We start from the raw sequence: 26,226 nt of genomic DNA, 5'->3' as shown, positions 1-26,226 counted from the left end.
CTGTGATCCTCATATCTTAGCCTCCTGAGTAGCTAGGATTACAGGAGTATGATTCTGGCACCTGGCTGCAATGTTTCTGATATACAAAGAAAACAGAAGATAGAGAAAACTGAACTCCAGAGTTAAAACAAACCAACACAGCCACACAGAAAACACAGAGAGCAGATGAATTCCTGGCCACGTGGTATGCTTGTTTCTACAGACTTGGCTGAGTGGCATATGCGATGAACTGGGTAGGTGGAACGAGGTCACAGCTTGCTTTCCGATGCTGCCTCATTGCCTCTCTCTCTTCTAGAAGCCATGCAGGTGGGCGGCAGTGGGATGGCTGCACATCCTAAGGCCCCCACCCTGTTCCCAGGTCCCACTGTGGCTACTCACTACGTGGTTGAAGAAATCCCATCGCTTTTTTTTGCAGCCCATGTCTCGAGATGCAGAGAGCAGCCCTGCCTGACCTTGCTCTTCCTGGCTCTGCTGAGCCGGGCGGGGAGAGGTCCTGGAGTGGTAAGGTGCTAAGATCTGTCATGACTATGGAATGTGAGCTTGTGGGGTGTCTCCCTGGACCTTCTGGCTCCTGATTCATGTTCTCTTGCAATTTCTCACAGAGGCCCTGCAAATGAACCCCTCAGTTGCTCTATTCCAAATAGATGACTCTTTGTATATCTGTTTCTTCTCCCCAGATATTTTAGTGATCCTACGGTGGGTAGTTTTAAAGGAATAGCAATTTACAAACTGGAAACCATCCAAAAGGACTGATCAGCAATATGGGAACTCGGAGACACATTATGATGCATTCAGAAGATGGAATATTATGCAGTGATTAAAAATGATGGGTAAGAATATTCCAGAGCAGCAGAAAATGCTTATGGCATGCTATAAAGAGAAATTAAAAAGGACATAAAGTTACACAAGTCCAACTCAACTCTCTTTAAAAAAAATAGCCCTCACGATTTATATTAAAAAAGAAAAAAATGTGCAATGTACTAATTGTAGCTAACCTCTGGGTAGGAAAATTATAGAGAATTTTAACTTACCTTTTAATAGTTTTTTTTTGTAGTTTCCAACGTTAGAAATAAATGAGCACATATATGTACCTTTTCCAGAAAAAAATATGATGGTGTGAAAATTTACACGTAAAGCTCCTCAAATTGTAGCTGGAAAAAACCCCAAACAAACCAAAAACAAACAACAAAACCGCAATGCGACATGGACTGGGTAAGTCACTCAGTCTGTGATTAAATCCATAAAAGCCCTGGAAAATCACAGACATGAGGAAGGCATTGTTTGCAAACACAGATTTTACAAAGCAAAATCAACCCAGCTCCAAGTCCTTGGTGGGGGCAGAGGAGCAGATGCACCATCCCAGACTGTGAAGCCCAGCAGCTCACTGGCTACTATCCATCTGCACTGCTATCTCTGAAAGGCTGGAGACAACGGACGTGAGGCTCACCAGCTGGATGACAGTTCAGAGCCCCGCAAACACAAACAGCTACATACAGCAGATTCCAGGCTGGTCAGCGGGGTGTTGTTTCAGATGTAGCTCTGTTCCGTTCTATAAGCATTTATTGAGCACTTACTATATGCCATTCACCTATTATGATCGCTCGGTGTTGTTTCAGGTGGGAGGGAAGGAAGGAGGATGTAGAAGGAAGGTGAGGCTGAAAATGAATCTTGGAAGGACGGAGGAAGGAGTGTTCTAACAAGAAGGCCAAAGCACATGCAAAGGTGCTTGTAGATTCTCTGCAAATGTGCTCGGGACTACAGATGAATCCTCAAATCCCTCTTGGTCTTTATTTATCTTTCTCAGGAAGCTAGTGAACTTTCTCTTGTTCCAAGATATCTTTTGACTTTAAATTCCATGTGGAACGAAAGAACAGTCCAGTGAAACACCACCATGTCCAGGCTACGAAAGCAACAAAACCCCCACGCACTGTCTCCCTGGAGCACAACAGAGCCCAGCCACTTTTGCACATGGGCAGGGGACTCAGACCGGACGGAAATGCTTTCACAGATAGCCACAGAGCTGATCTCTGGGCCCAGAGATGCTGATTCCCTCTTTATAGCTCTTTTTGTACTCAATCACATTTCCTTTAGTGACATGTATTCATTTTATATCCCGTAAACATTCAGGAAGATTATGAAATTCTTCTAGGGACTAGAGACAAAGCTTTCAAATATTATTCTTAATGGTCTAAGGCAGTGAAGCAGCCCTGGGAATATGGGTTGGGATCAGAGCTTGAAGCAAGCATTCCAGTTCCAACCAGTGCAGAATTCCAGGCAAGTGTACCAGCTCCGGTTAACATGAACGGTTCCATCAACCTCCTACCTTATCTCATACAGAATACGCTGATACTGTTAAAATTCGATTCCAGGTCAAGTTTTAAAAATGAACATTAAAGTCAGCAATTTTCTTCTGGAAAAGGCCGAGTAATGTTTGTCAGCTCTTTGGATCTTCAAGTCTCTGTCAAAATGAATCAACTGAGCCACAGTGCGAAAACTGCCAGAAGTAACAGGCAAGCACCTGGGGGTGGGGGTGTGATTCATTTGCTAATCTCTGCACTACCCTTGATTTAAGAGCTCACCCAAGGGCTGTAGCCTGCAGCTTCAAACATAGGGTTAGAATAATTTTAGCATGGCCAGATTATAAATTGATCATATTTAAAAGTTTCTTTTTTCTCCCTTCCTATTTCTTCCACTTCCTCTTCCTCCTCCTTTTTGGTAGCACTGAACTGTAATCCTTCTAATCTCCTCCTGAATAGCTCCAATTTCAGGCATGAGCTACTAAACACCATTAAAAATGTTTCTTAGTCAATTATTTCCAATTCAGCATGCACTTTTTTCTTTCCTTAGCATTTAGAGCCAGGTGTGGTGACACATGTCTATAATCCCAGCCACACAGGGAGGCATAAGTAGAACTGTGGTCTGTCTCCTGGGTAAAAAGTATAAGACTCAATCTCAAAGATAACGGAACGAATAAAGGGCTAGCAGTGTGGCTCAAGCAGTTGGTATTTGCCTACCAAATGCAAACCCCTGAGTTCACAATTAGTGAATGAACAAATGAATGAGTGAATGGATAGATGCAAATGTTTAATGGCAGCTGGGATCTGGGTCACTTCCAAATGTCCATATACAGCCTTGCAGGCCACTAGTTTAATAACTGGCCTCCTCACTCTCCCATGTCCTTAGTCACCCGGTAACCCTACGTTCCCCTAGACCCACTAACCCTGAGCTGGATCTTCTAGGGCCTTCTAAATAAGGCGGACATGCTCCTTTCTCTAGAAGATGAGGAACTAGCATCCTTCCTCTGAGAAAAGGCACTCAGGACAGCTCTGAAGTGCCTAGAAAGTTCTCCTCTCCCTTCCTTTGGGTCCGGAGGCTTCCTGGACATTCCAGGTTGAAGCTGTAGTTAGTTTTCATTTCTAGTTTGTCAACCAATCAGTTGTGACTGTCAGGTAATCAGTCGTTGGCCAATCAGAGTCCAAAGTACTGAATTATGCAAATGATGCATTCCTGATTGGATTAAGCTCTCACTTCTGGTCTGTCAGCCAATCAGTTTTCAGCCAATCAGGGCCCAAAATACTGAATTATGCAAATAATGCATCCGGGTACTGTTTAGTGGAGAAAAGCAAACTAAAAGAGTATATAGTGAGCCACGCAGATGCAAAGACTCCAATCCTGAGTTTGGGAACTTCTCATACTACACAAGCATAGTCCTCCAAGATAGAGTCCATCTTCAAGCTCCCCAGGCTGGGCCACCAAAGCAGGCAATGTGACACAGGTGACTGTGCAGCTGGGACAGGCGGTGACAGAGACATTAGCTCGCAGCTCCCTGGGACAGTGGTGTCAGATGACTCTCGGGAGTGCCACGGTGGTGGTGTGAGGTCTGTGCCCATGCTCAGTATGACGGCCATGAGATTAGTGCTGGAGAAAACTGACATGGGGTACAGCTCCAGGCTGTGTGATCCAGAAGCCTGGTTCTCGGGCCCCTGTGACCGTGGCAATGGTCAGTAGGGACCCAACATTCAGATTCAGAGGCCTTATCTGGCTTGGCAGGCCAGCACCACACACTCTCTTCTGTGGCCACCCCACACCCACACCCATCTGCTCAGGGGATACTGAGGTGTGTGGACGTGAGCTCTGCTTGGGCAGTCATGGTCTCCAAGCCCCAGTAGCTCCTGAATGGAGCTGCATGGAGTCAGTTTCCAAGGTGCATGACCAGTTCTAAGAGTTGAGGCATTCAGGAAGTCCAGAGCTTATCCAGTACCCCAGGCCAGATGTGATTTACCAGCGTGGGGTCACTCTGACTGCCAGCAGTGTTGCCTAGTAACACAGCTGAGGATGCAAGTTTTAGCCAGTTTCCAGGGAGACAGAAGCAAAGAATTAACCCAAAGTCAAACTTGTCTGCAGAGGGGGAAGGAGTGAGCCCTTGCTGCCCTGGCTGGCTCTCCCCAAGGTTTCCTTCTGCTCCACGCAGCCACCGTGGGTCTGGTGGGTGTTTGCAGTAAACCTCTTGGCTGGTGGAGTTACTCGTGTGGAACACGGCTCTCCCTGCCATTCCAACACACACACACAGTCCTTTGTGGAAAAGACTGAGCGCAGCCATCGCTGGCCTTCTCTACCTAGTGCTTCACCTGAGGGTGTCCAGGGCAGTGTGTCAAAATGGGCCGCACCTGTCAGCTGGGTCAGAGAAGGAGACACTTGGGTTGTGAGAGGAGAGAGCGCTGTTGCTAAAGAGAGAGCCTTCTGGATGAAGGGTTTGGGGGCCAAGGATGTCCTGGGTTGCTCTGTTTGCTTTGTGAGCTCTGTTTCTTTGGGTGTAACTTCTTCCATGTGTTAATTCTGTTTTTGATTCACATCATTCATTTTCCTCAAACCATTGGCCACCGGTGACTGGTTGTGTGGCTGAGCTTGTAGGTGAGACTGCCCAGCAGGCATTCTGCCACAATCTATGGGTAATATCATGCTCAGAGCAGGGGCAAGAGCTGTTACTCCCTGGCTAGACACTCTGGCTTGTTTTTGGTGAGACTGCATGAAGCAGAGCTAATGATCTGCCTAGTCTTCAGAGTTCCTCCCAGGCATTACCAGCTTCCTAAAGGCATGAACCCCTCCTTTTTAACCTATTAGGTTTTTTTTGACACTGTGTGGCAACCACTTATTGAGATGATCTATGGTCCAGACCATCTGGGAATCACTGCTGTTCCCAGCAGCGGTTATGACAGAGGGGAAGAAAATCTTGTCTGTGTTTCAGGATGATTCGATTTGAAAACCACTGGCCAGGCATGAGACTTCAAGCCTGCAATCCCAATTACTTGGGAGGTGGATTGGAAGGGTCGCCGTTGGAGGCTTGCTCAGGCAAGAAAAAAAAAACCAGACCTCAGCTCAACCTATAAGTAGAGTGGAGTGGTACACACCTGGGTTTCTAGCTGCTCAGGAAGCCAGATATATGACTATCTAATTTGGTTCCAGGCAAAGAAAGACAGGAGGCCCAAGGATAATGTAAGTAAATAAATAAATAGAAACAGGAGGCCCTATCAAATAAATAAATAAGCAAATACCCAGAACCAAAAAAAGGCTGTGGTATGGCTTAAGTGGTTGAACACTTGCAAAACAAATACAAGGAATTAAAAAAAAGTATCACTGAAAGTAAATAAGTAAATATATAACCAATCCACAAACCCATCAGTAGCCTACCATCAAGATTAATGGGGTAGGCTACAGACGGTTTTGATTCACATGCTAACTGCTAACACCCAGTTAACTGCATTAGGGATCAGGAAGAAGTAGCTACTATTCTAGAGATGACCACACCCTGGCCTCTGCAGGGATATTTTTAGACTAAAACAGAAAAAGAAAACGTTGCCTTCTATCACCTGCCATTTTTACTGGGGGGGAAGGGGCTCCTTCTTCACCAGGCCAGGCATGGCCCAGGAGAGCTAAGCTATGATTTTGGATTCATTGCTATGCTAGTCTTGTGAGTGTGGGCTTTTCCCCTTCTACAGGTGACAAGGAGAGGTACAGAGGTGACAGGAAGTTGTTTTAGTTCTCAGAGTTGTGAGAAGCCAAGTTGGGATTCACTTTTGAGGTTTACTTGACTCCCTAAACCGAAGACAAAAAGTGAACAGAAATAAAAAAAATAACATTAACTTCTACTTTGTATTTTGAAAACTGAGGAATAGAAGGTGGGGAATAGAAGGATGGAGATGAATGGCTCTGACCATCCCGAGCCCTGTTCACTTTACGCTCCTTGATGGCTCATGCCTCTTTCAAATGTGTTCTAGTCAGGCACTAGTGGCTCACGCCTGTAATCCTAGTTACTCAAGAGGCTGAGATCTGAGGATGGCGGTTCAAAGTCAGGCCAGGCAGGTATATCTGTGAGACTCTTAGTCACCAATTAACCAACAAGACCCCAAAAGTGGAGGTGTGGCTCAAGTGGTAGAACTCCAATCTTGAGCAAAAAATGTCAAGTGAGAGAGAGCACGAGGTCCTGAGTTCAAGCTCCAGTACTGGCACAAAGCAAAATAAATAAACAAATGAAATGCCAGAAACCCTGGAATCCTTAGAGCATCCTTTCACACTTGTGGCTGCTCCAGCTACACTGTGAATCCAAGGCTAGCTCCTGGAAGGGAAAATGGCCAAGAGAAACTCAAGTATATGGAAACCATGCAGCCATGTGGATAAGGTTCAGTGTGGGGCAGAGAGGAGGGAGCAGAGGAAGAGGAGGAGGTGCTAGCTGTGGCCACAGCCTGGAAGGAACAGAAAAAGGAGGGAGGTTCCAGATGTGGTGGGCACCGGTGGCTCACGCTTGTAATCCTAGCTACTCAGGAGGCTGAGATCTGAGGATCATGGTTCAAAGCCAGCCCCAGCAGGGAAAGTCCCTAAGACTCTTATATCTCCAGTTAACCAGCAAAAAGCCAGAAGGGGGGGTCATGGCTGAAGTAGTGGAGCAGAAAAGTCAAGCAAAAGCATGAAGCCTTGAGTTCAAGCCCCAGTGGCTCCAACACACACACACACACACACACACACACACACACACACACTCAGAGGGAATATTCCAGGTGTGTCACTGAGAAGATCTGTTAGACTCAGGAGGGAGTGAGGATGTCCTAGATTTATTAATGGCTTAGTTGCCATTAGAATTATGTGCTGAGTGCCCAGTGGTTTGGCTGGGATGGTGGCAGACCCTAGCACTGCCCTGATGCGTTAACTCGAGACTGGACTGAGTACCAATACTATCCTGGGGCTCCTGAAGACAAGAAATCACCTCCTCTTGGCTCCTTTCCTCCCTCTTCCCTTAATGGAAAGCTGAGAGGTGACTCTGGAAGGAAGCCTAGCTGTAGGCATGATTGGCAGTCGAACACCTGCGTTAGCAAGCTGCAAATGACTTGTAAGGGAGGCCCAATGTACCATAGCAAAATCAGGCCAACCAGTGAACTTTCCAGAACCTCTTAGAACCAAGTTATAAAAAGGAAACACACACACACACACACACACACAAACACACACACACACATGTTGGTCGTGGGACTTGAACTCTGTGCCTGGGAGCTGTCCCTGAGCTTTTAAGCTCAAGGCTACAGCTCTACCACTTGAGCCACAGGGCCACTTCCAATTTTCTGGTGGTTAATTGAAGATAATAGTCTCACTCAGACTTTTGTGCCCTGGCTGGCTTTGAACTGCGATTCTCAGATCTCAGCCTTGTGAGTAGCTAGGATTACAAGTGTGAGTCACTGGTGCCCAGCTAGGAAAGCCATATTGAGCCATATTGAGTGAGAAGTTATACATCTGTGTCCTTGTGAATAATATGATTACAATATCACAATAAATGCTGGCATTCACTGAGAGCTTCTTTGTGCCCGGCACTGTTCCATTCATTTACGTTTCCTGCTGCCCTGTTCACAGGATTTAAGTCTTTGTAACCCTCTTCTGCAGGTGAAAAATGGAGGCACAGAGAGTTGAAGGCACTTTTCCACGGCCCCTCAGCCTCCAGTCAGAAGAAGCTGGATTTGAGCCCAGACCTCCAGATCACAGATCCTGCTCTCCTAACCTCGCATTCTGCTAAGCAGAGGACTCTGCACAGAACTTAGGAGTGAGTAAGGCCTGGGGAAAGGATCTAAGAAGCAACTGCTCAAGGAAGTGGGGGAAGGGAAACACCAGTGGTGAAGTCTGTTTCTGGACCCCTCCCCCCACTTCTATGGTGGGGTGAAGCAGCCCGCATGGGATCCTGGCACGTCCAGGTGTGCAGAAGGGGAAGTTGAGGCACACAGACATGGAAACACTGGGATGGGGACTTCAGAAATCATGCTCCCCACCAGCCTCTCCCACGAGGGTTCTGGGTCACTGGACAGCAAAGCAGCCTCCCCCAGAGCTGCATCCTGCCCTGGGAGGCCACCTCCTGACCACATCTGCTTCTGCTCTGCTGGGATGCTTTGCCCAAGACGGTGGCGTGCTCCATGCCCCCGTGTGACACCCCAGATACTGTCACACCTCTGGCACTTACAGGCCCACTCCCTTATAGGCCCAGGCCCCCTTCATCCTGAACTGGGGCAGCCGTCTGTGCGTGTGTCTCTGTATGTGTGTCTGTGTGCTGGTCATGGGGCTTGAACCCAGGGACTGGGTACTGTCCCTGAGCGTTTATTTTGCTCCAGGCTAGCACTCTACTACCTGAGCCACAGCTCTACCTCTAGCTTTCGGTGGTTAACTGGAGATAAGAGTCTTGCAGACTTTCCTACCTGGGCTGGCTTCCAACCGTGATCTTCAGATCTCAGCCTCCTGAATAGCTAGGATTACAGGTGTGAGCCACCGGCGCCAGGCTGGACCAGCTATTCTGAAACCTACCTTCAAAGACAGTACCTGTCTCTAAGATGCCCAGCGTTGCCAGCGGCATCCCTTCAGCAAGTTTTGGGGAGTGGCATTTCTTCCTTCTCAGCCCTCACCCAGCACAGAGCAGTGTCACCCACCACCGCCGGGCTGAGCCAGCCAAGGCCCCTGCGTGTCCTACCTTTCCACCTGGAGGTTGACTTTGGATGGCTCCACGTTGGGGTTCTCCCACTCCATCTGGGGGCAGTGCATGAAGTAGCAGAGGGTGTACAGGGCCTCGGGCTCCCAGTACAGCGCCCCCTGCTTGTGGTGCAGGGGAGTGCCGTTGCCGTGGTGTTTGGCATTGAGGGGCTGCAGGTGATGCATGGCCCGGGACACCAGGTCACCTGTGGAGAGAAGCAAGACTTTAGATCTTCTGGGAAGTCAGCGTCACTGTGCTTTCTCTACAACCCACACCTGCATGTTGCGGCCACCAGCACCTCCCTCCTCCTCCTCTTTCCTTCTCCTCCTCACTGGTTCAGGGAGGAACTTCCTGTGGGGGCCGGGCTGCTAGATGCCCTGGCTCCTCCTGGTTAAGAAGGTGTCTCCAACTCTGTAATCATTCATAGCCACATAGTGTGGCTAGGTCCAAGTGCCACTGTTGTGGGGTTTTATCTATTTTTATTTTTATTTTATTTCTTTGTGTGTTCATGTTAGGCTTGAACTCAAAGCCTCACACTCTCACTTAGCTTTTTTTTTTCTCTGCACAAGGCTGGTGCTCTACCACTTGAGCCATACCTCCACTTTTGGCTTCTTGCTGGTTAGTGAAGAATAAGAGTCTCATAAGACTTTTCTGCCCAGGCTGGTTTCAAACCATGATCCTCAGATCTCAGGATCCTGAGTAGTTAGGATTACAGGCATAAGCCACCAGCATCTGGCTTGTTTTATTCAATTTTAAATGGGCTCATCTTTCTAATACAAATACATCTATCTAATCGTAAACATCTATCTAATAACTTCATCTACCTAATAAAAAAGAAGGGAAAGTTATGTCAGTGTCATAAAGGGAAAATCAATATCACTTGCCATAAGTAGCAAAAAAAAAAAATCCCTACAAAAGTAAACCTCATGAAGACAGAACAGCATAATTCACTTCTAGCTGAACTCTGTCCTTCTTTCCCTTTGTCATTCATAGAAGTGGTAGGGAAGAACTGCCGGTTCCTATCATGTGCAGTCCTTCTTAAGCCATTAAGACTGAGATGAATTTAAAAGAATCACTGTGGCACCCGACGTGTGGCTCAAGAGATAGAGTACTTCTCTAACATGCCCAAGGCCCTGGGTTCAATCCCAGTACTAACAATAAAATAACCACAATAAGAGAACCATTCTATCAATGTGATTGCATGCACTGTCCCACTTAAAATCATCCCGTGCACAGTGGACCGTGTCACACACTTGGATGGCCCTTGTCTAAGACATCCACAATGGTTAGTTTTATGGGTCAGTGTGGCTGGGCTGTGGTCCCCTGGTGTGGTCCGACGTTGGTCTAGTCAAGTGAGGTAAAGTCCCTTGCCCTCCATAATGTGGGTGGGCCTCATCCAATCAGCTGCAAGTCTGAGAAGCAAAGACTGAAATTCCCCGAAGAAGGGAGGAATTCTCCCCCAAGCTACAACATCAGCTTATCCTGGCCTGACCCGCTTCCACCCCCCCCCTTAAAATTATTGGACTTGTAACTCTATACACGTTGTTCAAGTAACTTTCTCTCTCTCACCCTCTCCCTACAATCAATTGGCTCTGTTTTCCTAGGGAGCCCCAACATAATATGTGACAAAATGCTAGTTCCTCCCTAACCTCTGTCCCTCATCATCCACCTGACACCAGGCTCTTCAGAGTCCACGGATTCTCCATTCTCCTCCTGAGTCTTTTGAAGGGACAATTCTACCTGCAATCCAAACCCAAGTAAGGGAGGCAAAATGAGAGGCAGGGGTTTCCTCCTCTGCAGTCTCCCCTTCTTGGTTCCTGCTGTCTGTCTGAGGAGCCATGATCGGCGGGACAGCTGTTTGTGGAAATGAGCTCTTTAGCTCTTCCCACTTGGCCTTCCCAAGGTCAAGACTCCAGCAGCCACTGCTTCTGATGGGAGTTGTCAGAAGGAAGGAAACTTCCACGCTGTGCGAGTCCTAAGGCCACATAAACACACACAAGCTCACTGGAGTTCAACACACTGTCTTGACACACCTGGACAGCTGGCGGGGTTGGGGAGGGGTGAGGGGGGAGGGCCCCACAAGCAAATCCCAGCCAGGAATACAGTGGTTAATTTCAGAGATCAACCTGACTGGACTAGAGATGCCCAGATAGCAGCTAAGGCTTTATCTCTGGGTGTGTCTGTGAGGGCAGTTCTTGAAGGGCTTGGTGTTTTAGTCTGTGGACTGAGTAAAGCGGACACCCTCACTCCAATGTGCACCCTGAGGGCCCAGGGACAACACAAAGGCAGTGGAGTTGGAATAAGTCTCTTCTCTTTCCCTCACACCTTATGCCATGTTAGGCCACAACAACAGCGCACCATCTTGGCAGCCGACAGCAGCTCTGGTAACCGTGCACCCATGGGGACCTTGATCTTAAGACTTCCCAGCTTCCACAACGAGGAGACAAATATCTGTTCTCCAACAAGTTACCCAGTCTCAAGTGTTTTGTTACAACAGCATACAAGGACCAAGAGGCTGCTTCCTCAAACCTCAGTGCGTCTAACCACACCTAGCTGGAGCACGCCGCCTCTTCTCATCCCAGCTCTCACAGCTGGAAAACACAGCCAAGAACAAAAGAAGTGCTAGGGAAGGGAATTCTTGAGGCAGCTGGGTGGGAAGACCCCCAGGAAGACCTATAAAAAGAAAACTGCAAACAGGACCGCTCTTCCAGGCAGGGGATATCTGACAATATTCAGAGGCATCTCCGCTTGTCCAGTCCAGGGAACTTTCTTCCATCAATGGGTTGAGGTCAAGGATGATAGTCCCTGTAGTAAGCAATGAGATCCACAGTACTGAATTTGGGAATGGAAGCCCCAGGGTTACTAAGGACAGACTCCAGACCTAGGCCTGTCTGATGCTTGTATCTTTCATTCCACAGTGACCCAAGTCCCTCCCTTCAAAGGGAGCTCAGTGCAGCCAGCTAGCTCTTCACCCATCTTTGGAGCAATTCTGCATTCTGAAGCAAAAGGCATTATTAATGCTCCCAAGGCCTGAGTCAGTCAGCGTTTTCGGGAATCTGTACCAATGTTAGGATTCAAAATACACCCAGATCTTCTTGCCTAAGGATTTGTACACCCAAGTCTTAATTTGTTGGTCAAATTTTGGAACTCTTCCCAAAGTAAAAATAGTCCAGTTAAAAGAAAATTCAGGACAGCCAGCCACCAAGCTAATGTAACAAGAATAAGCAGCCATTTAAAGTGTTTGAATACAACTGGGATTTCGTGAGGAAGAAGATTGGTGTTAGCACGGTAAGTTGGAAGACAGTGAAATTCAAAATCGCTCCCTGTGTGATCAGGATTAAGTCATTAAAAGTGATGTACCAAGTAAATACCAGGGGAGGGGACATAAAGGCCTCCCCCCAGAGACTTGTCTGCTTTGTGGGATTCTGGGTAATATTTCCTGTCCAACTTCGTGATAAAACCCAAGCATTGAATTCTGGTATATACTGTTTTTATAATCAGCATAACAAATTTATAGGCCTGGGGGGGGGGAGTGGGAGGAGGAAGGTGGGCTAGGTGGTCACTTTGCTTGTCCACCTAGGCTCACCTTTCTATCTGCTCCTCTCTCTGTCTCTGTCTCTCTGTCTATCTCTGTCTGTTTCTCTCTGTCTCTGTCTCTCTCTCTAAGGGTCCCGATAAATGGCTCAAAAGAAGAAAAAGCAAAAGGGAGCCAGGCAGAAAGTTTTTTTTGGGGGGGGTTCGGTCGTGGGGCCTGAACTCTGGGCCTGCGCGCTGTCCCTCAGCTCTTCAGCTCAAGGCTAGCACTCTACCACTTGAGCCACAGCGCCACTTCCGGCTTTTTTCTTTTTGCTTATGTGGTGCTGAGGAATCGAACCCAGGGCCTCATGCATGCAAGGCAAGCACTCTACCACTGAGCCACCTTCCCAGCCCACAGGCAGACAGTTTGAGGCTCTTATCGCAACAACAACAACAACAACAAAAAAAATTTAGCATCTTGGCACATGCTTGTAATCCTGGCTGGGAGGGAAGTGTAAAGAGGGTGATTGTACGTCCATGTCTGGGGGAGCAGAAATGTGAGGCTCTATTTGAAAAAAGTAACTGCAAAGAAAAGTGGATGGGGGGGCTGGGAAGGTGGCTCAGTGGTAGAGCGCTTGTCTTGCATGCCTGAGGCCCTGGGTTCGATTCCTCAGCACCACATAAGCAAAAAGCCAGAAGTGGCGCTGTGGCTCAAGTGGTAGAATGCTAGCCTTGAGTTGAAGAGCTGAGGGACAAAAAAAAAAAAAGAAAAGAAAAGTGGATGGGAGAGTGGCTGGAGCGGTAGAGCACGTGCCGACCAAGCCCAGGCCCTTGATTCACACTGCAGTACCATTAAAGACAATGGAGGTGGGAGAGCGGAGGGCAGAAATGGTGTGGGTGCCTTGGCCCTCTGTCCAGTTAGCCATCTGCTCATGTCCTAGGCAGCCATTCAGCTCCCCCTGCTCGTCCAGGCTCCCAGCTTTTTGCTGGCTTCTCACCTTGGCTTGTCCTTCCCCACCTCCTCCTGACTACTGAGGACTTCGGTCCTCTGTCACCTCTTCCATGAAGTCTTCTAGATGCCTCTGGTCAGAGTCAAGCTCCCCACCCCCATCCCCTTCCCCTGTGTACCTGGGACTCCTGCTTATATTTGTAGCTTTCCACAGTTAGGTGTCCTCCCTTCCCCTCTGGGATTCAAAGTCAGTGAGTGCACGATGTGTGCTGCCCTCCTCTGGGGGTGGGGGTGGGGTGGGGGGAGGGGGCAGTGTCTGGTGGGGAATGTTCTTCTCTGACTCTGACCTACCACAACTAGCTATGTGATCCTGGGGGAGGGCAGTCCATCTCTCTGTAAGTGGGGGGTGATAACAGATTTGCTGGGTGGATTACTTGAAAAGCACACAAGAAGTACCTAGCTCTGCCTTCCAGCACAGAACTACTTATATCATAACCATCACCAAGTTCAGCACACTGCTACATTATTTCCAGCAGCTGTATCATCCCTCTCACCATCATCATCATCATCATCATCATCACCACCACCATCAATATCATCTTAGACATTACCATTATTCTCATCATCATAACCATCATCGTCATCACCACTACCATCCACCGCCATCATTATGACCACATGTCCGTCTCTGTTTCAAACGCTGAGCTCTCAAGTGCTGCCTGCTGCCTCCTCCACCCGGGTTACAAGTTCCATGAATCTACTCCAAGCTTTGGCGGCTGGAATATGGCTCCAGGAGACTTCCTGGGGTCCAGTCCTCTGACAGCTGAGTTTCTCAGATGTCGACCCCTTGGGAATCACTGTCACCTTGCCCCTCTGGTCTATGCACAGCTGGTGCAATTTATTTGCTTAATATTTCTCTTTAAATTGGCTCATTCAGTCACACACATATACCCATTAAAAGGGAAACTTCCTATCAGCGCCATAAATGGAAAACGAATGTTTTTCTCCTACTCATAAAATATGCATAGCAATTAAAATTACAAAGTGTTGTGGCACATCGTCTAGGATCATACCCTGGACTACTCTGGCGGGGGGTGCTGCTCCCAGCTGCCCAGCTCAGGCTCTTCTGCACAGCCCTGAGGAGCAGGCCCTCCCTCCTGCATGCCACGCTGAGCACTGTGGACAAAGGCTCCTTGCACCCAAACCCATGCTGAAAAGTCAGCGTCTGAGTCCTTGGAAACAGGAGAGGAGAGAGGCCGGGTTTGCATAGATGGCTGGCAGCTTTGGCCCCGGATCCCGGATTCTACTCCAGCTCTTCAGCTCGCCAGTGTGCTTGACCTTGGGCACACTCCTTAGCCAACTTTTACCTCCATCCCTGCCTCAGACAGTGGGCGGATTCCCATTAAAGGTGATCACAAACTGGGTGATGGTGGCTCACACCTGTAATCCTTGTCACTCAGGAGGCTGAGATCTGAGGATCATGGCTGAAAGCCAGCACAGGCAAGAAAATCCACGAGACTCTTATCTCCAATTAACTGCCAAAAAGCCAGCCGTGGAGGTATAGCTCAAGTGGCAGAGTGCCAGGTCTGAGTGAAAAGGCTAAGGGGCAGCTGCTCAGACTCGAGTTCAAGCTCTGGTAATGACAAAAAAAAAGAAAAGGTTTTTCACAGTGACTGGCTGTCAGAGGGGCTATGACCTGTTTGAAGAACAGCTTGAGAGACAAACCCTCTCCACTTCTCTGTTGGGAGAAGTGGCATCCACTACCCGCCTGGGCAGAGTAACTTGGGAACATGAAGGAGAGTTTTCTAGACACAGAGAGCGCCAGTCTGTGCGGATCCAGGCTTCACAACAAGCCAGCCTCAATTACAATCAGACCTGGAGCGGGGGAGGGCGAGGGAAAGGGGCGGTTAAGGTCTTATTCCTTGTAGTTGACACCCTCAGAACTTACAGTCCGCAGGACTGACTTTGCAAATGAATGTGCAAAACTCGGTGGCAATTAGCGACCCTCATTTGTATGCCTACAATTCACCTGTGAAAGTCAACCCCCAGGGGTGATGGTGTTTAATTGCTAGAGCAAATTCTCCTGAAAAAGAGTCTACGTAGCCAGTCTCCCCTGCAGGCTGCCTGCTTAGATAGGCAGCATGTTTGTGGAGAGAAATCCTTCCTACTAAGAAAGTACCAGAATTAGGCAGGGCCAATTCCTTGAGTAATGGGCCAGGAGGGGCCTGGGAATTACCCCAGGATAGAGCTTTGAACCTGGCCCCTTCCTGGCCAGGCTATGGAGCCGTGTTCAACTGTGTGTGCTCAGAGTATAGGTTTCCAGGAGGGTCACAGGTGCCCCCGCGCTGTGGCATTTCGCCCTGCAGTTTCCCTGGGGAGTATAATCAATGCCAATGTACCTCGTGGGGTCATGCTAAGCCTTGTGATGTCATGCAGTAATAAGAGCACAGAACGACCATTCCACACTTCAGAGGAAAAGCCTCTAGGTAACTGCTTTGTTAAATTGATTTTTATTTTTTCAGTTTTTATTGATATTATAAAAGTGATATACAGAGGGTTTACTGTTTCTTAAGTCAGGTAAGGAGTACATTTCTTTTTGGACAATGTCATCCTTTCCTTCCTTCTCTCTCAGTTCTTCCTTTCTGTCATAACTTTTTTTCTTTTCTTCTTCTTTTTGGGGGGTGTCAGTTGTGGGGTTTGAACTCAGGGCCTGGGTGCTATCCCTGAGCTTTTTTGCTGAAGGCTAGTGCTCTACTACATTGAGCCACAGTTCAACACCACCCAGTTTTCAGGTGGTTAATTAGAGGTAAGAGTCTCACAGATTTTCCTGCCCTGGCTGGCTTTGAACCACCATCCTCAGATCTCAGCCTCCCAAATGGAATTACAGGCATAGGCCACCAGCGCCTGGCCATACCAGCCTTCAATAGGACCACAGTTTCTTTTCTAGGGCTGTGTGCGTAATGCTTTGATAAATGTTATTCTGAGGCAGGGGCCACGGGGCTCCTACACTGCCAAAGGGGCTCACGCCATCCAAAAGTTCCAGAACATTCTTCTAATCATTCCTCTGAGTCTCTTTCTCTCTCTCCACATGAGAACACAGTGAGAAAACAACAACTGAGGAAGAAAAAGTCCTCACCAGAGACCAAACCATCCCATGCCCAGAACTGTGAGAAACAAAATGTCTGTCTTTTTGTGTGTGTTGGTCATGTGGCTTGAACTCAGGGCCTGGATGCTGCTGAACTCTTTTGCTCAAGGTGAGTGCTTTACCATTTTGCCCTCACAGCACTGGATGGCGAGCAGACTCCACCCTCCTCGAAGCAAGGTCTCCGCCCAGTACCTGCGTTACCTAGGCAACTGGCACACCTGGAAGAGGTCACATCTGCATCCGCTGAGGTCACATCTGAATTTGATGTGGCCACACCTTTCTCTGCCCATACCCTAGACAAGGCCTAGCCCAGGCCCAGATGCCCCTTTTTCCCAGCTCTTTTCTAGCTGTTTTTCCTTCTCTCTCTTTCCCGGCTCTCTCTCTTTCCCAGCTCTTTCCCATCACCTTCCCAGCTTTTTCCCAGCTCTCTCTCTTTCCCAGCTCTCTGTCTTTCCCAGGTCTTTTGTAGGCTTTCTTTACCAGCCGCGTGGAGTGCCAAGCTGGCCTGGTCCCAGCAGGTCTACTGAATAAACCTACCCCTTACCTGAATACCACGTGCGTGGTGTGGCTCTTACTCAGCCACCTCTTTTTAAAAACCTAACAAGGACCACTTCTGGTTTTCTGGTGGTTAATTGGAGATAAGAGCCTCACAGACTTTCCAATCCAGACTGGCTTGATCCTCAGATCTCAGCCTCCTGAGTAGTGAGGATTACAGGTGTGAGCCACCAGAGCCCAGCTACTGTTTACTGTTTATCACACCCTGAGTGGACAAATACAAGAGTGCTCAGGGAATTATCCTTTTACACAAGTTTGAGAAAAAGCAACACTGGAATGAACGTTGAAGGTCATGACCGAGCAAGCTATATCTGAGGGAAGGGAGTGATCAGGCAGAGAGGACAGTGAGTGCAAAGGTCCTGAGGTTATGACTGCTGTGTTCGAAGAGCAAGGCACCACAGGAAAAGGACAAAAACATGGAGGGGTAGGGAGAACCTAGAAGCAATTCTGAAGAGTTTGTTTTTTCCTGTGGGCCAGAGGGGAAGGCAGCAGAGATTCTAAACAGAGGGGTGAGGTGATGGGACACACGCTTGAAATGGATCCCACGTGGACATCAACAGGGAGCAGCACTCTGACGCTGCCTGTGTGCCCAGAACTGTGTCAGGTCCTTCATGGACCCTCGTCCATTGAATCCCGACAACTCCACTTCCTCTGTGTTGGGTACAGTTTCCTTCTCTATCTTACAAAGAAGAACAGATGAAGAACTTGACCTCACTGTGTGGCCTGGGGAAGTCTGCTAGATGTGCCTCGCTCCTGATCACTGGCCTCCCATCCTGCGGACCCTAGCACGGGGCGATGTCCACAGCACACGCTCCATCCAAGGCTCACCTGCCTGGGTACAACACACTGCCCTGTGAGAGGTCAGTGCTGGCATGGCGTGGTATGAGAGACAGAGCGCCACTGTGGGCACAGATCAGACCCGGCTGGGAAGGACTTACTCAGCTCCGCGATGCTGCCCACCCGGGTGGCCAGCAGGGACTGCTCGATGGTCCTCAGCTCGGACTGGCTGAACATGGGCAGCTCTCCGGGCTTGCTGGGTCGCTGTGGGTCCCGGTGGAGGTTCAAGCTGTCTGGCAGGCACAGCACTCCTGCAGCGAGAAGAAAGGGGGCAGAGAGAGAAAGGCAGGTGAGACATCAGCTCTCCAATGGTGGGGGCTGCTAAGCTGGGCGGGGGTGGGCGGGGGTGGGGGGGACCCCCCCTCGCGGGACACCCCCCCACCGCCTGTATTCTTTGAGGCATGGCTGCCTGGAATTCCTTCGAAGATCTTCCTAGACACGGGATTTGCACAAACATGTGGGCACACATCTTTTTTCTCAGGGGGATGTACAATGCTCAAAGACACAGAACCCTCTCCTCCCCCCCCCCCTACAGTGGGCCCTGCCCCTCCCCCTCCCCCAGTGCCCAGCACTGGCTTCAGAGGGCTCGTTCTATTGGTTCAACTGATGTCAAACCAATGTGTAGCTAGGATGGGATCTGTGAGGTTTGTGCTGTAGAGGTTTTTAATGCTTTTTCATTTTAAAAATTCACCTGGTGCCGGGGGCGGGGGGGCTCACACCTGGAATTGTAGCTGCTCAGGAGGGTGAGATCTGAGGATCACGGTTCAAAGCCAGCCCAGGCAGGAAAGTCCATGAGATTATTATCTCCAATAAAGAACCACCAGAAAACTGGAATAGGAGCTATTGCTCAAAGTGGAAAGCCCTAGGCTTTAGTGGAAAAAGCTTAGGTACAGTGCCCAGGCCCCAAGTTCAAGCTCCATGACCAACAAAAAAATTATGGTTATTATTACTACTATTTTTGAACTCAAGGCTTGGGCACTACCCATTAGCTTTCTCATTCCAGACTAGCACTCTTACTGTGTGAGCCACATATCCACCTTGTAGAGCTTTAATTTTTTTTAAAAAAAATTAGTATATATTAGCTATACAAGGGGGGGGGTTATGGTGACATTTCCACAGACACACAGATGCATGCATTGTACCCATCAACCTTACTCCTTCCCATTACTGCCCTCAGTCTCTGTCTCTCCTTTTTCTTTTCTTTTCTTTTTCTTTTTGGTCATGGGGCTTGAACTCTGGGCCTGGATGCTGTCCCTCAACTCTTCAGCTCAATGAGAATGCTCTACCACTAGCCACAGCACCACTTCTGGTTTTCTGGTGGTTAATTGGAGATAAGAGTCTCATGGACTTTCCTGCCTGGGCTGGCTTTGAAACGTAATCCTCAGATATCAGCCTCCTGAGTAGCTAGGATTATGGAGGTGAGCCACTGGCTCTCCCACGACTCTGTATCTTTATTTTTTTAAGCACTTATTCTTTAATTTTTTTATGGTTAAGTAGTTGTACAAAGGAATTGCTCGATAGGAAATGGACTCATTACCTTGCTCATGTAACTGTAACCACTCCGTACAGTATCTTTACAATAAAAAATATATTAAAAAATAAAGGAGTTTCCATTCAAAAGGAGTATATGGATGTAATGAGTCTTGACCACTGTGAGCCCTTTCATTATTCAAGTACAATGTCTCTTGATCCCCTTCCTGAAACAACTTTGGTAGATTTGATTACTTTACTTTCATATATGCAGATACTCCATATCCTCTTCTCTTGGTCTTCCCACCCCACAGTTAGCACTCAGCAACACAGCCCCAACACAGCCTGCCTTACTTTCCCGACATATTTTCTCCCCAGGATTTCATGTATAGTAACTGTACAAAGGGGCTTCAGCAGGGCCTTGATTTAGGCATCTATTACAAGTTAGTGTCAGATCTTCACACTCTTTCTGCATACCCACCCCCACCCCACCAGCTTTCAGTGAGTTTCCCTGGGCCATCTTCATACACAGACACCTTGTATTTCCTCATGATTCACCCTCATTCTCTATCCCCCTCCCCACACCCCAGCCTCACAGTGACAATCATACGCTCTCCATACGTATATGTAAGTTTGAATATGCCAGGGATAGGTGTATATTTTAGGCCTAGTTTCTACACATGAGCAAAAAACCATGCAGTGTTTGTTTTTTTGTGTGTACTTTTGTATATCTCACTTGACATAATCATTTCAGCTCTACCCACTTTCCTGCAAATGGCTGGGTAATATTCCACGGTAAATACATATCATATTTTCTGGCATAATATTCTATGGTATGTGTGTATTGCATCTTCTTTATCTAGTTACCTGTTGTCGGGCAATGATCTGGGCACTGAGGGTCTGCCATGCCTGTACCTCTTCCCTAGGGAAAGCCAGACGCTCACAGGAATGCTCAGCACGCAAGGCCACTCTTCCCCTGTAGACCAATCGAAGTGCAGAATCACTTCTGCCCTGGGAGTCAGAGGCTAAGGCAAGTTTGAATCTGGGGTCACCTGAGACCCTGGATGCCTCTGTCTCTGATTCAGAAATGCCTTGCTCCTTGAAGAACTTACCACCCAAAGTGCCATACAACCCCAATTTCACAGGCATGGGGTTCTCATTTGTGAGAGAGGGGGAGATGGAGAGCCGCACAAAGGAAGCCCAAGAACCAAGGCCCAGATGTCAGGGAGGTGGACGTAATGAACAGTCCATGTGAATCCAGTGTTCCAGTCCATGTGAATCCAGTGTTCCCTGTGATTGTTTGCTTGGAATCTGCATTATTTGTTGCGAGTTAGTGCCGATCTGCACCTCCAAATTTTGCTTCACACAGCAGCTGAAGGACAGACGAAGGAGACCCAGAGACTGCAACCCAGCACTGCATCCCAGATCTGCCAGTGCCTGCATCTGACCTTGAAGAGGTCACAGAACCTCTCTGGGCCTCATGTTCTTATTCTGGGAAATGGGGGTAGCAGCGGGAGCTGCTGGTTGGGCTGAGGAAGATAATGGAGAGGAGCTGACCAGTACTGACACATTTGATGTGTGCCTAGCAACAAGACTCAAGACTCTCCCACATTTATGCAGATGAGAATCAACCCACATATACCAACCCCAGTTTGGGTTACTTTATGCATTAGTGGCATGAATAAACAATTTCCCCCTTGGAATTATCCCTCTTCCTTTAAGAGAGTTTTGAAATTTAAATGTGAAAGTATCATATTCAAAGAAGCTTTGAGAGCTAGATCACTGAGATTTGGGAAATCTATAATTGATCTATTATGCAAAGATTATATACTAAGGCTTTTCTTTTTGATGACTCCATAGGAGGCTTATACCAGAAGTCGAATCATTTATTTCTGTGTGAAAAAAAAAATAAAATCTCTAGGCGAGGTTCGAGAAGGCCCAGCATCAAATGGAGTGTCAGAGATGGGACAGTTGTTGGAGCCAGGGACAGCCCCAGCCTGATGATCAAGACCCAAGCGTAAGGACTTAGAATTGAAGTTCAAGTTTGACTTTATAGGTAACAGAATTAACTTTCTTGGAGAACAGGTGGTCATGGGGCAGTGTCTGCAGTGAGACTGCGAGGTGGAATCCTATGATTTGTGGTATGTTGTGAACTTGAATAAGGACTTCATTTGTGTGTGTATCAGTACTGGGGCTTGAACTCAGGGCCTAGGCAATTTCCTTTAGCTTTATTGCTCAAGGCCGGTGCTCCATTTGAGCCACAGCTCCATTTCCAGCTTTTTGGTGTTTAATTGAAGATAAGAGTCTCACAGACTTTCCTACTCAGGCTGGCTTTGAATTGTCATCCTCAGTTCTCAGCTTCCTGAATAGCTAGGATTACAGGCATGAACCACCAATACCAGGCTTTCATTTAACTTCTTAAAAGGGTCTATGGAGGGGCTGGGAAGGTGGCTCAGTGGTAGAGCACTTGCCTTGCATGCTTGAGGCCCTGGGTTCGATTCCTCAGCACCACATAAGAAAAAAGCCAGAAGTGGCGCTGTGGCTCAAGTGGTAGAGTGCTAGCCTTGAGCTGAAGAGCTAAGGGACAGCGCCCAGGCCCAGAGTTCAGGCCCCATGACCGGACCCCAGAAAAAAAAGGGTCTAAAAGTGACCCCTAAAAGTGACAAATAATGTCTGGGATGTCACATCCCATCCATAGATAAGCTTTCTGTCCTGGGTGCTGAGGTAGAATGGAGGGCCTTCACGACTTGGGCTCCCTCTCAGCTGAGCACCCATGCTGCCTCCCCCTGGATAAGGATTTTCCTGCTCGCCAGTTTGCTGCCTCTGGCTGACAGTGAGAGTCCACTATGTACCTGGTCCCCCAAGGTGTAGCTTGGTTGATGTAAAGTCTGCATTCAGTCTTGCAGATCATGTTTCTAAACTCTGTGAGACTGGAGACAGAAAACCTTATAGTAGTAGGTTCACTCAGGACACAAAACACGTGCCACTCTTGGGGGGAGGGAGGAGCAGGGAGACCCTGAACAATCCATGTGGGGCCTTTTATCTCTGATGGGGGCCGCAAGGGGTACATTTCTCCTGCGTGCCGTTTAGCAGATGCCTGCCTTCCCTCTCTCTCTATTAGGGGCAGGGATGCTATTCACCCATATGGAGAGAACCAGGCTAGACCGCCACCAGCCCTCATTCAGTGATGCTGGTGATGAGAATGGTGCCATGCTGGGCTGACTATGTGAGCCCAGTGGGCTGTGTCCTGTCTCTGATCATAAAACAGACAAGTGCTCAACTTGCCTCTGTGTAAACCCCTGGAACTTAACACAGAGGTCCTGGCACCTGGCTTGGCTTTTCCAAACAGGAAAGCATCGATGTAGCCATACAGTAGGGCAGCAGGGCCCTAGCTTGCTTCTCTGAGCCTGTTCTCCCTGCCCCCTGCCCTCCCCTGCAGAGTTTGATGCTTTCCACACTCTCACAGCTTGGCTGGGAGGCAGTAATGGGATAATATATATGGACAGCCTGGCACAGAGACAGGGTCGATAGATGTTTGCTAATTATCTAAGTAAATGAAGTTCTTTGAAGCTAAAGATTTAGGAATTCAATAACCCAGACAGTGCTAGAAGCCTTTCTTTCACTGGCAAATTTATGAAGAAATAAGATTAAAAAAAATTCCATACAACCAGCAAGGAAACCTCTTTTTACTTTAAGATGCTTGGTAGCAGGGAAAGAATTTAGAGTTGGCATGATCTATACATTTGTCTATCAGAAGCAGGTGCTCCTTCCTCCAACTAGTTGGAGGCTGGACCATGGTTTTATGTCCCTCCCAAAAAAGGTCCCTTGATAAGAGAATGTTCCTAGGAAGTCTGACGGCAGATCATGACAGAAGGACGATGGGAGAAACACAAAGATGGAGCATGCTCAGAAGGGGCTTAAGGACACACTCAGACACAGAGTCTGAGTACACAGGAGCGTAATGTGTTCACATTACGAGTATAAGGCTATTCAGGGCTCATCATCCATTCAGCTACAAACACTGAGCACCACAAAGCCTCTTCAGATTCATGGCTGGCTCAGGAGACAGCTCCATACCTGGATAAAATACAATGAAGAAAATGCAGAGCACAGCTGTGCATGGGCCCTCTATCTCCTGCAATTCGAGCCCAGCAGGGCAAGCCTGAGGTAGCTCTGGAGTTTCAGGGATGCTTCTCAGAGAGCTCGGCATCAGCTGGAACCTTGGCAGGTCAATGCCACAGAATAAAGTTGAAAGAGTATAGATTCTAGCTGGGCACAGTGATTCACACCTGTAATTCCAGATACTTATAGGAGGATCATAGTTCTGGGCCAGCCTGCTGAGAAAGGGCACAAGCTCCCATTTCAATAACACAGGTCAGGCCTAGTGGTATGCACTAGTAACCCCAGCAATGTAGGAGGAAGAAGAAGGAGGATCACAGTCCAAGAGTGACTGGACAAAACTCATGAGATGCCTAGGAAAAATAATGAAAAAGTAATAAAAGCAAATGGGGCCAGTGACATGACAGAGTGGTACCACACTTGCCCTGAGTTCAAGTCCCAGTATCACCAAATATTAATAATAATAATAATAAGAAGAAGAAGCATGAATCCTGAAGCTTGAAGGCCCAGGTTGAATCACAGTTCTCAGGAGGCTTGCTGTAGGTATTTATTTGGCCTCCCCTGAATATATCTCTGTCTCCTTGTGATTATTTAAGGAAAAGTCACAATGTAATCCTCACAGGCCTCCTGGGAGATAATATAAGATAAATACACATACATCTTCATTTCTATACACAGTCTAATCAGTGTCTGCCATCATTATTATTAGGATAATGATAATTCTTATTGTTGGCAGGCACTCCAGGGAGGAGAAAGTCTCAGAGAAATGTAAAGATAGAATGAGCTGAGCCGAGCTGAGGTGGGAGGAGAGTCTTGACCAGGAGGAAGGTAGACCATAGAGGACCTTGGTCATGAGCCTAAAACCAAACCTGGGACTTACAAACCAAACCTTCACCTGCCAGCTCATTCCTCTCGCTTCCCTTTCACATCCCCAGTTCTAGAGACACTGCTCTGGACCCACCATATGCTCTTCCTCTCATCCCCTCTAGACCTCATCATCTCTGAACAGCATCCTTTCAGCTCCAAACCGAGAATTACTTCAGAGATGCCAAAGTTCAAAGGAGCTGAAAGTTCTGCTTTTCAGAAGTTCCCAACCCAGAAAGGATAGGCCTAAGACAAGGAAACAGTGCAGCTGCTGAGTACTGAGATATCAGCAGGCAAGACAGAAAGGGCAGGTAAAGGAAGCCAAGGTGACTTCATGGCTTTCCTTCCTCATGGGCAACAGGTGGTCATGTTTTTCTTGTGGTTAGGTCAGAAGTAAGGGGACCCAGGTAAAGTCTCGACTAAGGTCAGGTGTCAGGAAAGCACTGTGGACAGTAGGAGGTACACTGATACAGTATGTATGGATGGGTAATGGGTACATATATTTGTATTGCAAATGTGAGGAGAATTTTTCTTTTGGCTTCTCCGTGGCCCACTAACAGTTGCTATTTTTATTCATACCATCCGCCAATCCGTCCATCCATCCATCCACCTACCAGTCAACCCTCCAATCCATCCATCCATCCATCCCAGATTGGCCCTCTGCTTCCTTGTCATCTCATGCCTGTATTGGATATCTACCTAAAATTATCATAGCTCTCAAAACATTATCAAGGTGGACATTCCAATTTCAAACACCTTAGTCATGGATAGTGAATAAAATGGTAAAGCAAAAAGCCAACTCTTTTTCTCTGCCCCTCGTCTCTCAGGTTACTACTACTATTGGTTTCTTGTGTAGGATTCCAGAACTTTCTATCTATTCTCATTCATGAATTCATTCACTCATTCAACTAGTATTTATGAAGTCTACACAATGTGCAGTTCTCTATAGGGTATAATGGTGTAAGGGGATCCTGTCTTTTATGAAACTTAGAATCTAGTCAAAGGGCCAAATATCAATGCAAAGACCGCAGTAAGCACAACTGTGTAAAGGAATTATGTGATGCCCTAACCAGAACAAGTGCTAGAGAAAGTGTCTCATTTAATTTTATTTCATAGAACTATTAGCATGACAGATTTATTTATTTATTTATTTTTGGGTCTGGTTGTGGGCCTGAACTCTGGGCCTGGGCGCTATCCTTCAGCTCTTCAGCTCAAGGCTAGCGCTCTACCACTTGAGCCACAGCACCACTTCTGGCTTTTATTTTCTGCTTATGTGGTGCTGAGGAATTGAACCCAGGGCCTCATGCATGCAAGGCAAGTGCTCTACCACTGAGCCACCTTCCCAGCCCCAACATGACAGATTTATATAGCTAATACGGTATCTGTATATTTTCTACTCAATTTTCTATATAAATCTTGAATTCTTACTGCTCTTTAAGTATTCTTTCTACATTAAGGAAACCAGCCCTTTGTTTGATTTGTGCTGCTCACATATATTTTCCAGGTTTAACAACTACTTTCTGAGTATCTTTCAGTATTTTTCCAAATACAAGTGTCTTCATTCCATGTAGACAAAAGTAATCAGCCTTTCTCTCTTTAGACTCTAAGTCTGGGTTATATTTAGAGGTCCTTTCCTCCATTCAAGATTATTTGAAAAAATTAGCTGTGTTTCTTGCTGATAATTTTAGTTTTATGATGAAGAGAGAAAATGGTGCCTTATTTGGAGTAAGGTGAGGAGCTAGTTTCTATTCTTCCCCCTTCCCCTGGAGTAACTAA

At 47.6% G+C, this 26,226-nt stretch overlaps 1 protein-coding gene across 1 annotated transcript in view; it reads right to left on the bottom strand.

Moving 5' to 3' along the window:
* LOC105987797 (ankyrin repeat and BTB/POZ domain-containing protein BTBD11-like) overlaps window positions 1–26,226 on the bottom strand; it is a 110,993-nt gene that overhangs the window by 69,068 nt on the left and 15,699 nt on the right. Inside the window, exons 3-4 of the mRNA XM_013019168.1 lie at window positions 18,099–18,248; window positions 8,996–9,200 (exon numbers count right to left, since the gene is read on the bottom strand). Coding sequence (XP_012874622.1) covers window positions 8,996–9,200; window positions 18,099–18,248 — 355 coding nt within the window. The remainder of the gene's footprint in view (window positions 1–8,995; window positions 9,201–18,098; window positions 18,249–26,226) is intronic.

Source organism: Dipodomys ordii, unplaced genomic scaffold (genome assembly GCF_000151885.1).
Source record: "Dipodomys ordii isolate 6190 unplaced genomic scaffold, Dord_2.0 Scaffold3, whole genome shotgun sequence".
Lineage (NCBI taxonomy): Eukaryota > Metazoa > Chordata > Mammalia > Rodentia > Heteromyidae > Dipodomys > Dipodomys ordii.
Note: the sequence above shows the minus strand (reverse complement) of the source record. Positions and strands in the feature narration are given on the sequence as shown.